This window comes from Zea mays, chromosome 8 (assembly GCF_902167145.1).
Source record: "Zea mays cultivar B73 chromosome 8, Zm-B73-REFERENCE-NAM-5.0, whole genome shotgun sequence".
Lineage (NCBI taxonomy): Eukaryota > Viridiplantae > Streptophyta > Magnoliopsida > Poales > Poaceae > Zea > Zea mays.
Window position 1 is genome coordinate 177350778 of NC_050103.1, and position 16443 is coordinate 177367220.

The 16443-nt window shown below is 52.4% G+C and overlaps 2 protein-coding genes across 2 annotated transcripts; one reads left to right on the forward strand and one right to left on the reverse strand.

Annotated features, from left to right (window-relative positions):
- Positions 1 to 8303: 8303 nt before the first annotated feature.
- LOC100381829 (uncharacterized) lies at positions 8304 to 9863 on the forward strand. Its single transcript, NM_001358095.1, has 3 exons — positions 8304 to 8705; positions 8864 to 9147; positions 9251 to 9863. The coding sequence occupies exons 1-3, from the start codon at positions 8507 to 8509 to the stop codon at positions 9692 to 9694; spliced, it is 927 nt and encodes a 308-aa protein (NP_001345024.1). The 5' UTR covers positions 8304 to 8506; the 3' UTR covers positions 9695 to 9863.
- A 472-nt stretch (positions 9864 to 10335) lies between these two features.
- Positions 10336 to 12568, reverse strand: LOC103636559 (pentatricopeptide repeat-containing protein At5g15010, mitochondrial). Its single transcript, XM_008658911.4, has one exon. It carries the CDS (start codon positions 12299 to 12301, stop codon positions 10742 to 10744), a length of 1560 nt encoding a protein of 519 aa, XP_008657133.1. The 5' UTR covers positions 12302 to 12568; the 3' UTR covers positions 10336 to 10741.
- Between the last annotated feature and the right edge of the window lie 3875 nt (positions 12569 to 16443).

The window sequence follows — 16443 nt, forward strand, 5'->3', positions numbered from 1 at the left end:
TCTGAATGGGATTTTGATTGGCTACTGTTCTTGTCAAAATTGAACTACAGTTTAGAAAGAAATGTGTTCACATCTATGTCGTATCGGTTTGATGCTCGTTACTTTAAATTGTCTAACTGTGAATGACTGCGATACTTTCTGATTGGTTTGGATGAGATGTCCTCATCAACTGGCATCTTGTTTGCCGCTGTACTTCTCGCTCTGATGGTGTCGTAATTAATCAACTGATTGGTCATACGTGATCTCAAACCCCAAATCTTCCATTTTTTAAGCCTATTCGTTTGACTTTAATCGGTATATGATTATACTGATTCAGTTTCGTATTTAATTTTGTATTTATAGATTACAGCTGTATCCATTCGAATAACTAACTAGCTTTAAACTGTTGATCCTTCAAACGACCTACGTTGCTGCACCTCGTATCCTACGGAACGAGCCCACGTGCATCAACCGTCCCCATTTACATACACATCGTCATTGAGTCAAACAAATCCCCGCCTGCGCCGCAAGCCCGCGCCCACACAGTCACGGGACATATAGCTTCGCCGATGGTCACATCAGCCGCAGGTAATTGCAAGCGGCGCACCGCGCACGTGAGGCTATGGGCCAGCGCACGTACGGATCGTTTTGTTAGCTAGCATCTAGCTAAGGATGTAAATGGTCGGTAAAATTCGGTAAATTTCCGGTACCGTTTACCAGATTTTTCCGGCCGTTTTCAGATTTTTCGGGATATACGGAAAACGGGACGGAAACGGGATGTGTTATTATGAAAACGGTACGGTAAACGGTGAGACATATTTACCGTCCGTTTTCGGAATTTTCGGGAAAATCCGGTATTTTCCCGTATTTTAACCGTATTTTCCCGGTCCACAAAAAAAAACAAAGGAGGCAAAAACTATACCCGTTAGGGTTTAGAGATTAGGGTTTTAGATGTCATAGAAGATATATCAAGTGATCCAGATGACATGCCACATGATTTCTAGTTTATGTATCGTGTGTTTAAGACTTATATACTATGTGGTTAAAACTTTAGTGAACATGTATGATCATTTATGTATGGTCATGACTATGTATTGTATATTTGTGTGGTTGAGACTTGTATGTGAATGTGAATGAACAATCGTGTTTTAAGACTTATGTGTTGTGTGTTAAAATTTAAGAGTGAACATGTATAAGTGTATGACCAATTATATGTGGACAAGATTGTGTTTTGTGTACTTTTGTGAATGAGACTTGTATGTGGATGTGAAAGAACATACGTGTGGTTAGGATTTGTTTATTGTGAGCTTTTCCGATTACAGTTACCGTTTCCCGATCAATTTCGAGCTATTTTTCTCGGATTTATCCGTTTTCGATATACCGGAATTTACCGGCCGTTATCCGTTTCCGACTTTCCCGTTTACCGATTCCGACCGAACAAAAATTTATGCGGGTGAAAACGGTGAGAGGTTTTTTCCGACCGTTACCGGCCATTTTCACCCTTACATCTAGCGATAGAGATGGGGCAGGCCGTCGGATGACGACTGACGATTATCATACAGCGGCTGCATGGATTTGGTCCAGTCAAGGCCACCGCACAAACACGAGCACCCATGCACGCCTTCCTTTCCTGCTAAAGGAAGCAGGACGAAGCACCGCGGCTGTCAGCGTGCCTGTGTTTGCGTCAGCACTGGCGTCATTCGTTCTGCCTTCTTGGATATGCATGCACCTACGGCCTAACTCTCTGACCGTGACCCTCATCGGCAGGCGGCAGCTTATGTCGTCGTCGACCTTTGTGCTGTTCTTTGAGAACCTGTAGAACTTAAAAGGCCACCTTTGTTTAGTCCTGTTTCTTTTTGATTTGACAGTGTGATCGACACTGAAGTCCCGAACATATACCAGAGATTGGATACCTGCGCACTTGCGCACAGGGTCCCGCGAGGGTGGCTGTGTGGATACACCAGTTTTGGGCGTTCCTGCTGATGGAAGTAAAATGACTTACTTTACATCTGTTCATATATGTCATGTCTTTCATGTACAGGTAATCAAACAGTAACTCACATAAAGTCAATAAACAGTAGCTCACATAAAGTCAACACACGTACAGAATAAAATGATGCGGACAACCAATCAAACAAAATATGATCATCCGTTCGTCGTGAACATATACATGAGCATACGGTCATGCTTGTGCGCTAAGAGCAGCTACAGTAGTTATGCCTAAATCATGGATTTAGTAAGCCCTCAAATAATATATGGAGCAAAAAAAAACTCCCCTCCAACAGTTCTCTAAATGTTATTTGTAAAATATACTAGTCGGTTATCCGTGCGTTGCGACGGCTCACAACAATACCCACGTAAATTATACACTAAAAAGATCTCAAGATTTTTTATTGACCGTCTCCGCTCTCTGCATAATAATTTTTTATTTGACTAACTGATGTTGTTTACTGCATCCAATATGTCTTGGTACAACACGGCCAATGAAAGGAGCGATTAGAAGAGAATTCATAACGATTGACTGAACGAATAGATATTATATAATGAAATATTTTCACCATACAGAGACCAAATAAGAAGAAGTTTGTGAGCTCAAGTTTCTAAAATAAGTCACATGAACTCAAACTTATAAAAAAGATAGATCAAATATGAAGGGGTTGCCAAAGTCAGGCATGAATAAAAACTGTATGCGCTCCATACAAATTATGGTACTTCGTAGCAATTACTAACGTTTAAAACCAACAAATAAACTTTTCTTTTACTGTTAGCGTGACAAATCATTGTTGCTCCATCTAATTCAGCAACCTCAAACACCATGGAGTCCATTGCGCCAAGGTGATCTCAGAAACGACCTAATGCATGCAAGAGACCAGAACACAAGGGACGAACTCACTGTGGTAGTGCCCGCATGGGTCACTAAATCCTAACACATATTTTTGCAGGATCCATGAGCCATATCAGAAGAACACAAACCATGTGTAGACAATAAATAAAGTATTAACACACCCAAATTATATTTAGTATTAACACACCCAAACTAACACCCAAAACAACAGAGGAACAACACAATAATTCTTGCAATGACAAAAGGATGGGTGACAGGTACATAGAAGCGGTAGAAGCATACCGAGTCGACACCGTGATAAGGGAAAGGCCATGTAGACAGGCGATGCCTAGCCATCAAACAGGTACCATAGGCAGCAAATCAGGGACCCCCATCCCTCGCCTCCCCACTTCCAAGGTTTCGTAGAGCAGAAAGGGAAGGGAAGAGACGGGCATACCTGTTCGTGTCGAAGAAGGACACGACGAAGACCTGGGCATCTGGAGGCGGCATAAGTAGTATACTGCTAGATACATATAGGGAGAGAGCACGCATGCGAAGAAAGAAGCCCAGCCGGAGCAACTCCAAACCGAGAGGCACTCGCACCATGCGTTAGTCCGAGAAGGGCGACATAATGCGAGTGCTTTCCCAGACCTGGACCCGCCGAGGCGACACAACACCACCACCAACTCTATAGCATATGCCGACTGCTGCCGCGCTACGGGCCTTGTTTGTCCAATATCTCAGATCTGGACTCCTCATCGCCAAGATAACCTAAGCGTGGCAAACGCCACCGTGTCCTCCTCGGCGGCATGCACGGTGAAAGGCCAGGAGCACGACCGAGTCGCCCCGTACCCGCGTTGATGAGCCTCGATCGGCTCGCGGCTGTGACCGTGGACGATGCAGTAGGATGGGGAGGAAGAACAAGGCGAAGGTCGGGAAGACGAACGGGACGTCCGACGACGGCAAAAACGATGGTGCGCGCATGATGTGAAACGTCCTCGTGGACGTGTAATAGCCGCGCGGGTCGGTGTCGGGGTTGGTGTCAGATGAATACAGGAAGGAGGCGCCTGCTCAAGCCCTCTGCTGAGAATGGGGTGGCGCGGAGGCAGAGACATAAGGGGAGAGAAAAAAAAGGCAGGATGACGAACGAGGTGGCGGCAACGGAGGCGAGGACCATCATTACCGTGCGGAGGTATAGATGGCCAAATGGGTTGTGTCTGGAGGGCCGACCTGAGGCAGAGCCATTTAATAGTGTCTTGGCCAGCCCGGCACGAGCGTCGTGCCGTGTTTGGGTCGTAGCCTCGGCCCGTAGTGCTGGCCCGACCTGACACAATTATATTTTTTTATTTTACAAAAAATCATATATACATATGTACAATTTTTATTGAATATAAAAAACATATAAGCATGATGTTCTACATGTTAGATAACTTCATCTAATGTCTCTTGCCCTTCTTTCATCAGTGTGTGGGTTCGAACCCCGGCTCCTGCACTGCTTTTTTAATATTTTACTCTGATTTAACCAAACTGTACGACGGGCTAACGACCCGGCTCGACACAGTCAGCAGGTCGGCGTGCCGTGTCTAGACCAGAGCTGCAGCCCGCACGCGTCGGGCCCGTGCCGGGCCGGCGTTTCGCCATCTATATGCGGAGGTGTGGAGCGGGTTAATTTGAAATAGATGTGAGGGTTTAAAAAAATATAACGCGGGACGAATATTGAAACTGGTGTTTTAAGTATAGTAGAGATTAGACTTGCCATGTCAAGTGGGTCCAACTATTTTTTCTTTTACCATCTTCGATCTGTTAAATTTGTGATCTGGTTATTGGGTACCGGCTGTGCTTCAATCTATAGATGTCCAAATGGATCGGGCTTGCCGGGCGGCCCGAAACCCGGCACGGGTTTGGCCCGGCACGAACTCGGCACGACACGTAGTGAACCGGATCCGTGCCGGCCCGGCCCGGTCACCGGGTCGTGCTTGTACCGAAGGCGTGGCACGACGGACTAGGTCCGGCACAGCCCGATTTTATTTTTTTTTCTATTTTTTCATATATTATACTTAAATATAGAGTATAAAACACAATAAACATGTGTTTTTGTTGGTTATATTGGTGTAAATAAATGTTTAGAGCTAATAAATATGGTTTAAACGCTCAAAAAATAAATACTTTTAGGATATTTTTATTAATTAAACGTCATATATTGTTATTGGCCCGTTAGGCCCATCGGGCCGTGGGCCGGCCCGACACGATTATTAACCTAGCAGGTCGTGCTTGGGCCGCGCTTGAAGCTCGTGGGCCGGCACGACACGGCCCGCTAGCTAATCTGTGCCGGGCCGCCACGGCCCGCCTATTTGGACATCTATACTTCAATCAGGTGAAGATTGCTTCAACCTAGTGATTGAAGTGACGCCAGGTGGCAGCACTGCAGGTCGAGGACACGCTACTCTCCAGTAAGGTGGTCCGAGGTCACGGCTTTGGACGACAACTCCAAGACGGTGGTCCAAGGTTGTGGCTCTGGACGAAGTCGCAGTGACGGCAACGCTAGGGTTCGAGCCCGCACCGTTCTATAGATGTCCGAGGTCGCGGTGGTACTCTGCCGCGGCAGGCACCTGCCGGAGGGAATGGGATCCAGCAGCGGTGGGGCGGCCCGGCGGGCGAGGGTCGAGCGGGGGTCGAGGCCTCTCTACCGCTTCCGATCTCTACAGCCACCACACTTTCCTAATCTAAAGTGTACATAATATAAAAAAGATTTTTATACTACAACAGTTTACTTTAATTACTTCTAAACTTTTTTCTAGCTCCATTCCAGCCGCAGGGTGTGGGTTCGCAGCAGCTCTGGTGAATTTGTACATGCGCAGTTGGGGGAAGGGAAAAGATACCGAGGTTGATGGAGAGGCGCGAACAGTGCCCGCGCTTTGGTTTTTTTTTTGCGTCAAAAAATGGCGTAGAAGTGTATTTCGGGAGTAGTTCTATGTTCCTAAACGCAGGGACTAAATTGAGCTAGGTAGGAACTTTGTACATTTGCAAAGTTGGTTTACACATCCGAACTTTGTACATTTGCAAAGTTGGTTTACACATCCGCTTGAGAGGTGTTTTTTTAACATCTTCTTAAATGTATGATTCAGGAAGTTGTTTCCATAACTACTAGAGCTGCTCTAACACATGATTTGTGTGCCATTAATCTTAGAAAAACAGTACTACCTCCGTCTCAAATTAAAACTCGTTTTACTTAATTAATATGAATATTCGATGTATATATTTTATATATATGTCTAGATTTATCTTCAACAATTTGAATAAAGACATAAAAACCAAGAGCTAAAATGAATAATATTTTGGAAACGAAGGGAGGATATTTTTAGTCCTTGTTTTTTTTTGTTGAAGTCTAGATTTAGCAATCAACTCTAGAAGGAGATATGTATAGCCTAGTAACCAAGACAACTTTGGCTCTTGGCTGATTTCAAAGGTAGTTTAAGCATTATCTTTTTTTAATATCACATTATATTTATCGTAAGTTAAATATTGCAATCTTTGACCATAACTTCCAAAAAAAACTTTATAATCTCATAATATATGATTGTAGATTATAAAAATATTTCTCGTAGTGGATCTAAAAATATAAACCATATATGCCATGAACTTAAATAACGTTTTTTAAAAAATATTTATGAAAGATAAAAAATGTTTTACTTACAACAAACTTAATGCGTCACCTAAAAAAACTCAGGGAGCATATGCATTTTCTAAAAATAATAGAATAAAAAGTAGATGGCTTCTAATTAATTCGTTTTAAATCAATAAACCATGAAATTTGTACATTCTTTCCGACAATATAATGTACACTCAAATCTAAATTAGATTGCCATATAATAACTACTCTTACCGTTCTTCGCTTTAGATTTGTTATAAGTCGAATTTCTCTAATTCACCAAAGTGTATACAAAAAGCATTAACATATGGGACGTCGTCAAATTAATTCCATTACATTCTCTAATTTGATTGGCGATAAAACTAAAGTACACTTCAACTTCACAATAAACTACAGCCAAAACAAGCTAATTTCTTCAGACCGCGCACACGTTCTGGTCGGGAAAAGCTCAGTTGCATGCGGGGCACTTTTAAACTATATAATTGATCATAGTTAAGTAAAAACTAACTACAGGCAAACACAATGTTCTCCTTTTTACTTAAAGGAACAGACAAACATAGTGGAGAAACCGCTTTCTGACGGACCCCGTTTTTCCAGTGTCTTTTTTTTCAACTAGATATGGAGACACACGTAGTTCATAGCATATAGCATGTATAGTGGTAGTCCATGGCAGGAGGAATTTAAGGAAAACGCATCGGATGTTGACGACGACGAGCTAGAGCGGGAGCGGGCCCCCGCCGGCGCACCGCACCCGGACCCGGGCAAGGTTGAACGCACCTGGACAGGAACAGGATAGCATGCATCCAGGACCAGGACCAACCAGTGCAGGAGGCAAGCACCAAGCTGGTTCATCGGCACCACCTGCTGAATGCCGACTTCTCTTTATCTAAGCTGTTTATTAATAATAAATAAAAGTGGACGCATGAGACCATCATCCATCCTCGTATGAACGAACGAACGGGGCAAGCTATAGATTGGAAAGCAGTGTGTACATATATATATGCTGGCTTGGCTTCTGAACTTTTTTTAAAAAAAAAATATATTCCAAGCATATCCTTTGTTGTCGACAGGCAGAGGATCCTGCGCCTGAGATGCGTGTGAAAGCCAGCAGTTGACAGGCGAAACAGTAGCATCTGTCGTGATCGCATTGATACCGACTGAAACACACACGTCGCTCACTGCTCACAGCACGTTTTGAATCTTAGCTGTTCATCGATCGGAAGACGTGGTGCGATTTTGTCAATTCAAATCAAGGCACTTTCCCTAATTTTTCCATAGACTGGAACTGGAACTGGACGCAGTAATGCCGAGCACCAAACCTGCAGATCAAAACAGTCCTTGGAGGACGAGAAAGCCAGGGCCTTCATGCCCGGAACAGCGGCGGCGGCGGCGGCGGCGGCGGCACAATGCGCACGTGGCGGCGCCGCCACCGGCCCTTGGCGCGCGCCGAGCCCATCGCCCACTGCTACGCAGTCAAAACCACGGAGAGCTTTCACGATGACGACCGGGGCGTCCCATTCGCCGAGATCGCTCGCTCGGATTTTAGTACATTTCCCGGATGGAAACTGGCGAGATCCCCTCGACAAGCTTTTGACCCTTGCGGGAGTTGGGCGTCGCGCGTGGGCTGCAGCCGTCGTCGGCCAGGCAGGCCACCAACGGCGGTGGAGTGGACAGGACAGGGTCAGAGCCTTTTCCACGCGGGAACCTTCGCGGCAGCGTCGCCCCCATCCTCATCCGGAGGAGGGCACGGGGCCACGCCACGCCTGGACCGCGCGAGGCGGCACGAGCTGGGCTACGCAGCGCAGCCCATATAAACGCGCTCCGAGACCCTCCATTCGCCTTGGTGGCCAAGGAGGCAAGGAAACAGGCAGCTCTCCACGGACAACGCGATTCTATTTATTTATCTGGCTGCCAGCCAGCCAGCCGCCTTTCGAAACCGAGCACGAGGGAGCCGACGTGGTGGTCTCTGGAACCTGGTTCGAGCGAGCGAGCGACCCATCTATCCAGCCGCCTGCCGGGAATTTCTGTGACGACGACGAGGAGGAGGAGGGGGTATGGCAATGGTGGCGGCGCAGGGAGGCGGCCGGAGGGACGCCGAGGCGGAGCTCAACCTGCCGCCGGGGTTCCGGTTCCATCCCACCGATGAGGAGCTGGTGGTGCACTACCTCTGCAGGAAGGTGGCGTGTCAGCAGCTGCCCGTGCCCATCATCGCCGAGGTCGACCTTTACAAATTCGACCCGTGGGATCTTCCAGGTGCGTGCTCTTCTTTCTTCCCCTGCTCACTCATGCTGTTGCAAACAAAACATTTTCTTGTTTTACTAAAAGAACAATCTTCTCGTCGATCCATTCATCCAAACCCCGGACGGAATTTCTAACTTGGCTCTGTGCCGCTCTGGTTCCTTTCCCTCCAGAGAAGGCGCTGTTTGGCCGCAAGGAGTGGTACTTCTTCACGCCGCGGGACCGCAAGTACCCAAACGGCTCGCGCCCCAACCGCGCCGCCGGGAGGGGGTATTGGAAGGCAACGGGCGCGGACAAGCCGATCGCGCCCAAGGGCGGTGGCGGGGCGGCAGGAATCAAGAAGGCTCTCGTCTTCTACTCCGGCAAGGCGCCCAGGGGATTCAAGACCGACTGGATCATGCATGAGTACCGCCTCGCGGACGCGGACCGTGCGCCGGGCAAGAAGGGCTCACGGAAGGTGCGTGTGTGGCCGTTTCATCCCGCCAGTTGCATTCCGTGGCGAGCCATGGCGCTGCAGCCGCTGCGTTCAGTGCGCTTACGTCTTTGCGTTGTTCTTGCAGTTGGATGAGTGGGTGTTGTGCCGGCTGTACAACAAGAAAAACAATTGGGAGAAGGTGAAGGCTGAGGAGCCGGAGGCGGCGGCGCCGTTCCGTCACCAGCAGGGCGCAGCGGAGGATTCCATGTCTGACAGCTTCCAGACGCACGACTCGGACATCGACAACAATGCCTTCGGCATGCAGAACGGCTTCGGTAACATGGTGCACGGGCAGACCATGACCATGAGGAACGGCATTGGCAGCGTGGCGAGGACGGTGAAGGAGGACAACTATTGGTTTACCGACCTGAATCTGGATGATCTACAGGCACCCTACAACGTGACCCATGTGTTGAATCCGAACCCTGTTCAGACGATGAATCTGGCAGCTGGGCAAGGCCATGGCTACTTGCAGTCTATGAGCTCGCCGTCGACGAAGATGTGGCAGACCATCTTGCCTCCGTTCTGAGAGTTGCTGTGATGGAAGGGGGAAGAGATGATCTTGGGCGTAGGAGTGGTTAGACTGGCTAGGAACAGCAGGTTTAAAATTTGGAGGGTCTGAATTCTGCAACTGTTGCTGGTAGTCTTGTAAGGGTTATTCATTTGTTAAATTGTGTGCTTGGTAATATACCAAAAGGAAAATCCATCTCCCTTTGCACTACTTGAAGAAACTAGTACAGAATTACAGTTCTCATATTTCAAATGGTCGGCCTGAACCGAGATTGGTCTAGGACATTTCATCTTTATTCTGGTATATATTCGTACAGTTGTTTCAAGATGATGAAATGGTAGGAGTAGCATTCAGTGAATGGAATCGGCTTGACTTTTTTTCCCTGTCTTTCTATGAATTCAGATATTTTTCTATCTATCAACGAAACGACACGCAGCTCTGATGCGCGTTTTAGAAAGAAAAAAAAACCTTCATTGAGTGGATGGATAAAATCGCATGATTATATAGTGGGATGAAGTGATATTGAACCAACCAAATCTATTTCTCAAACCGGGACTGTCAAAGTGTCCATTCGACTGTTGTTGCGTTCCTCAAATGAAAAACGCTAGCCTCATCGGTAGCCGCCACGTCATGATCCATCTGAGTTATTGCACTGACACTTGATGGTGGATTGGATCCGTACCATGAAAATGACATGAATACTTGAGCCACTTGCAATCAGCATCGGCATATCTAAGGATATGGTACAATGGTCAGACCGTACAAGGATAAGCTCGTTGACTTAGACCATGTTATCAGTAATCTGATAAATATAAGCCAACGGCTCTTAGGCATCATTGATTTACTACTCAAGCCACAGGATAGCCACGAGGTGACAACCAAAAGATTAGAGGATAGCCACGAGGTGACAACCAAAAGATTAGGTTTAGGGATAACCCCCGTTTTCTGTGTAGCAAAATATCTCTTGAACTTTAGCAGTTCTACAGGAATAACAATAAGCGCCGTCATATATCGTTTCGTTTCATTTCATTCTTGAACTTTATCGTACCCTAAACCTTAAACTTGTCACTTCTTGGGAAGTTTGAGAGACACTGGACCACGACCACCCTTGGAGCTAATAACTGATGCCTTGGCAAGCTCTCTGCCTTCAAGCCAAGCCATTACCATTTCTTCAGTCTTTTTCTCTGGTAAAAAGCCCTTACTTTTCATCTCTTCATAATACCTTGCTGCCTCCTCTAGTCTTCCGTTTAGGAATAAACCATGTATCAATACAATGTACGCGCTCCGGTCAGGGCTCAGGCCATTTGCAGGCATTGCACTCCACAGCTTTTCCACACTCTCGTGCTCTCTCCACCGGCAGAACTTTCTGATCAACATGATGTAAGTGTCCATCTCTGGCTCACATCGCAACTGTTTCATCTTATCCAAGAGATCAAAAACTTCGGTGGAGTTCCTAGCCACATTAAGCAGTGCATGGAAAGTCCTTACTGAAGGAGACAGCTTTCTCTGTAACATAGCATCGAACATTTCCATTGCCTCCTGAAACTGACGAGCCTTGCACAGAGGGCCGATGAGAGAGTTAAAAGTGGCCGTGTCTGGGGCAACCTGCTTCTCCTCCATACTCCTGACAAGCATCTTCGCCTCCTTCACGCACCGTCCCTTGGCCAGGGCGAACACAATAGCATTGTACACTTTCCGATCTGGAGCAACGCCAGCCTCGTTCATGCGGTTGAAGAGTTTCATGACTGAGTCGAGGCTCCCGGCCTTTGAGAAGCAGGAGATCATGCTCCCATAGGACAGAACATCCCTGGCAATGCCCTTTCTCTCCATGGAGCTCCAGAACCTCTTCGCCTCCCGCACGCTGCAGACAATGTTGCACCATCCGTTGAGGACGATGTTGAAGCTCTTGGTCTCGAAGGGGAACTCCTTCTGCCAGGATATCAGCAAATTCTCCGCGTCCTGCACGTTCTTGTACCGGCAAAGCGCGCTCAGGAGGCCATGGAACTCGGCGGCGCCGGTGTGGAACCCGAAGCTCGGGAGCGCTCGGAAGGCGGCGACGGCGCCCGCGACGTCCCTCGCGGCGCAGTGGCGCCGGACGAGGAGCAGTACCGCGGCCGGAGACGCCGTGGACGCGCGGCGCATTTCGTCGAGCAGGGCGCGCGCGGCGTCGAAGCGGCGGTGCTTGGCGAGGATGTCGAGCATGGAGTGGCACGCGCGCCGGCCCGGCGCGTACCCGGGCTGCGCGGCGGCCCACCGGAACGCGGCATGGGCGGCGGCGCAGCTGTTCCGGAGGCGCGCCAGCGAGGCCACCACGAGCGGCTCGGACGCCTCGGCGCCGCACCCGTCGAGGGCCCGCGCGGCGTCCGTGGCATTGGAGCCGGTGGCCTCGGCAGCTGCTACGACGGCGTCCACTCCCCGGGCGACATCGGGCGGGAGCTGCTCGTAGTAGTGGTCCGGGAAGCAGAAAGGGTCATCTTCGCCGCCGATGCCACCGTCCGCGACGGGGTCCCCGGAAGAGGTGGTTAGGCGCGGTCCACCGATGTGGAGGAGGGGGCTTAGCGGTTTGGGGAAGCCAGAGGAGGCGGGGGCGAGTGGGATCGCTCTCGCGAGGAGTCTGCGCCACATCGAGGAGGAACTGGCGGCCGCCCGCTTGTCGAAGAGCGAAGAAGGCGTTTGATGAAATGCCGGTGAAGAACGTATTTACGTGGAACTCATTTGATGGGGTGAGATTGAGTATGCGAGACTTGTGTTTGATCAGATGCACTGTAGGAATGTTGTCTCATGCAGAGGCTGTTGCTCTTTTCCACCACATGATGGCAGGAGGCAGGAGGCCCAGTGAGATAACTGTTTTAGCAGTTGTTCCTGCAATGTCTAATCTTGGAGGTATCCTACTGGGTGAGATGTTCCATAGCTATTGTGAGAATATGTAGTATCAGTATTTATAAACAAACTCGGTACACATGTGTCGGGGACCATAATTAGAGGTACCCCCAAGACGCCTAATTCTCAGCTGGTAACCCCCATTAGCATAAAGCTGCAAAGGCCTGATGGGTACGATTAAGTCAGGGATCAGTCCACACGAGTGACTCGATCACGCTTCACCCGAGCCTAGCCTCGGCCGAGGGCAGCCGACCTCGAGAGACTTCCGTCTCGCCCGAGGCCCCCCTTTTAACGGCGGACACACCACCGGCTCGCCCGAGGCCTTGGCTTCGCTCAGAAGCAACCCTGACTAAATCGCCACACCGACTGACCAAGTTGCAGGAGCATTTAACGCAAAGGTGGCCTGACACCTTTATCCTGACACGCGCCCCCCGGCAGAGCCGAAGTGACCGCTGTCACTCCACCGCTCCACTGACCAGTCTGACAGAAGGACAGCGCCGCCTGCGCCACTCCGACTGCAGTGCCACTCGACAGAGTGAGTCTGACAGGCAGTCAGGCCTTGCCAAAGGCGCCATAGCGAACTCCGCTCCGCCCGACCCCAGGGCTCGGACTCGGGCTAAGACCCGGAAGACGGCGAACTCCGCTCCGCCCGACCCCAGGGCTCGGACTCGGGCTAAGACCCGGAAGACGGCGAACTCCGCTCCGCCCGACCCCAGGGCTCGGACTCAGGCTAAGACCCGGAAGACGGCGAACTCCGCTCCGCCCGACCCCAGGGCTCGGACTCGGGCTAAGACCCGGAAGACGGCGAACTCCGCTCCGCCCGATCCCAGGGCTCGGACTCGGGCTAAGACCCGGAAGACGACGAACTCTGCTCCGCCTGACCCCAGGGCTCAGACTCGGGCTAAGACCCGGAAGACGGCGAACTCCGCTCCGCCCGACCCCAGGGCTCGGACTCGGGCTAAGACCCAGAAGACGACGAAACTCCGCCTCGCCCGACCCCAGGGCTCGGACTCCGCCCTGGCCTCGGCCAAACGATCTCCGCCTCGCCCGACCCGGGGGCTCGGGCTCGGCCTCGGCAACGGAAGACAGACTCGACCTCGGCTTCGGAGGAGCCCCCACGTCGCCCTGCCTAGGGCACAGGCCCGCCACGTCAACAGGAAGCGCCATCATCGTCCTACCCCGAATCGACTCGGGTCACGGATAACAAGACCGGCGTCCCATCCGGCCAGCTCCGCCGGATGGGCAATGATGGCGCTCCACGAGCTCTGTGACGACGGCGGCCCTCAGCTCTCTTACGGAAGCAGGGCGACGTCAGCAAGGACTCGACCGCTCCAACAGCTGTCCCTCCGCCAGGCTCCGTCGCTCCTCCGACAGCCACGACATCACGCCAGCAAGGTGCCAAGACCTCTCCGGCTGCCACATTGGCATGTACCTAGGGCGCTAGCTCTCTCTCCGCTAGACACGTAGCACTCTGCTACACCCCCCATTGTACACCTGGATCCTCTCCTTACGACTATAAAAGGGAGGACCAGGGCCTTCTTAGAAAAGGTTGGCCGCGCGGGACCGAGGACAGGGCAGGCGCTCTCTTGGGGCCGCTCGCTTCCCTCACCCGCGTGGACGCTTGTAACCCCCCTACTGCAAGCGCACCCGACCTGGGCGCGGGACGAACACGAAGGCCGCGGGACTTCCACCTCTCTCACGCCCGACTCCGGCCACCTCGCCTCTCCCCCCTTCGCGCTCGCCCACGCGCTCGACCCATCTGGGCTGGGGCACGCAGCACACTCACTCGTCGGCTTAGGGACCCCCCTGTCTCGAAACGCCGACAGTTGGCGTGCCAGGTAGGGGCCTGCTGCGTGCTGACGAACAGCTTCCCGTCAAGCTCCAGATGGGCAGTCTCCAGCAACCTCTCCGGCCCGGGACGGTGCTTCGTTTCGGGACTCTTGAGTTCATGTCCTTCGACGGCAGCTACGACATGATACTTCTTCCACCGCCGCGCGACAACGACAATGGCGGCCGACAACCCGCCCGCCGGCGGCGGAATCGACGACATCTTCCCCGCGTGGCGGAAGAACAACATTCGAGTTCGCTCCGTCCTCTCCCCCGCCAACGGAGGAGGAGGCGGGGCCATCAAGGCCAAGCGGGAGGCCGCGCTTTGTCGGCCGTCGAGCGAATCGACGCCCCCGACGCCCCGACAGAAGGCACGCCGGACGTCGACCTCGCGTTCGAGACGAAGGCAAGCGTCGTCCCCCCGCGACACGTCGACCCCGAGCAAGAAGACGACGCCAGCGCGCTCGCGGAAAGCTTGCAGGACGTCGCCCTCGTTCCTGAGATGACGGTGCAACCAGTCCCCGATGTGACTACGTCGCTCCTCGTCGACCAAAAGGTACCGACTAACTCCCATCTTACGTCATTTCGACTCGGCCTCAACCCGCCAAACGACCTCGCTTTGGCGGGCGCTCTCATTGAGGCGAGTGCAACCCCACTGGGGTTTCGTATGCGGTCGCCTTGGGACCGGGTGACGGACGTCTCGACCTACGGGCCCTCTGGGTCCGAGGAAGATGACGATCCCAGCGTCTGTAGGGATTTCTCCGGACTTGGCAACCCCAGTGCCATGCGGGACTTCATGACCGCATGTGACTACTGCCTCTCCGACTGTTCCGACGGAAGCCGCAGCCTTGACGACGAGAGCTGCGGCCCAAGCCGCGAATGTTTCCACATCGAGCTAGGGGATCCCTCCGAAGGCAACCATCTCGGCATGCCGGAGGACGGTGATTTTCCTAGGCCGGTGCCTCGCGCCGACATCCCACGGGAGCTAGCTGTGGTCCCCGCTCCGGCGGGGGGTTACGACCCACAACTCGAGCAAGTCCGCGAGGCGCAGGCCAGGCTCAACGAGGGAACAGGAGCGCTTGAGCCGATCCGTCGGGACGTCGGGCAGGTATGGGCGGGCCAACCCCTGGCCGGAGAAATACGTCACCTGCCCCAAGGTCTCCAGCACCGCGTCGCCAACGATGTCAGGATCAGGCCGCCGCCCGCATCCAGCGGGGTTGGCCAGAACCTGGCAGCCGCAGCGATGCTCCTCCGCGCGATGCCGGAGCCATCAACCACCGAGGGTCGGCGAATCCAGGGGGAACTCAAGAATCTCCTGGAAGGCGCTGCGGCCCGACGGGCCGAGAGCACTGCCTCCCGAAGGCAGGGGTACCCCTCGGAACCTCATGCCGCGACTTCCCGATTCATGCGGGAAGCCTCGGTCTACACCGGGCGCACGCGCAACACCGCGCCTGCGGCCCCGGGCCACCTCGGCAACGAGCACCATCGACGCGACCGTCGGGCCCACCTCGACGAAAGGGTGCGCCGAGGCTACCACCCCAGGCGTGGGGGGCGCTACGACAGCGGGGAGGATCGGAGTCCCTCGCCCGAACCACCCGGTCCGCAGGCCTTCAGTCGGACCATCCGACGGGCGCCATTCCCGACCCGGTTCCGACCCCCGACTACTATCACGAAGTACTCGGGGGAAACGAGACCGGAACTGTGGCTCGCGGACTACCGCCTTGCCTGCCAACTGGGTGGGACGGACGACGACAACCTCATCATCCGTAACCTCCCCCTGTTCCTCTCCGACACTGCTCGCGCCTGGTTGGAGCACCTGCCCCCGGGGCAGATCTCCAACTGCGACGACTTGGTCCAAGCCTTCGCCGGCAATTTCCAGGGCACATACGTGCGCCCCGGGAATTCCTGGGACCTTCGAAGCTGCCGGCAACAGCCGGGGGAGTCGCTCCGGGACTACATCCGGCGATTCTCGAAGCAGCGCACCGAGCTGCCCAACATCACCGACTCGGATGTCATCGGCGCGTTCCTCGCCGGCACCACTTGCCGCGACCTGGTGAGCA

What these genes read in the sequence shown, in the direction of transcription:
- LOC100381829 (NM_001358095.1), top strand. Translation starts at nt 8,507, where the DNA reads ATGGCAATGGTGGCGGCGCAGGGAGGCGGCCGGAGGGACGCCGAGGCG. An exon ending in CGACCCGTGGGATCTTCCAG is followed by an intron (nt 8,706 to 8,863) that starts GTGCGTGCTCTT and finishes CTTTCCCTCCAG; the next exon opens with AGAAGGCGCTGTTTGGCCGC. An exon ending in GCAAGAAGGGCTCACGGAAG is followed by an intron (nt 9,148 to 9,250) that starts GTGCGTGTGTGG and finishes TTGTTCTTGCAG; the next exon opens with TTGGATGAGTGGGTGTTGTG.
- LOC103636559 (XM_008658911.4), bottom strand. Translation starts at nt 12,301, where the DNA reads ATGTGGCGCAGACTCCTCGCGAGAGCGATCCCACTCGCCCCCGCCTCC.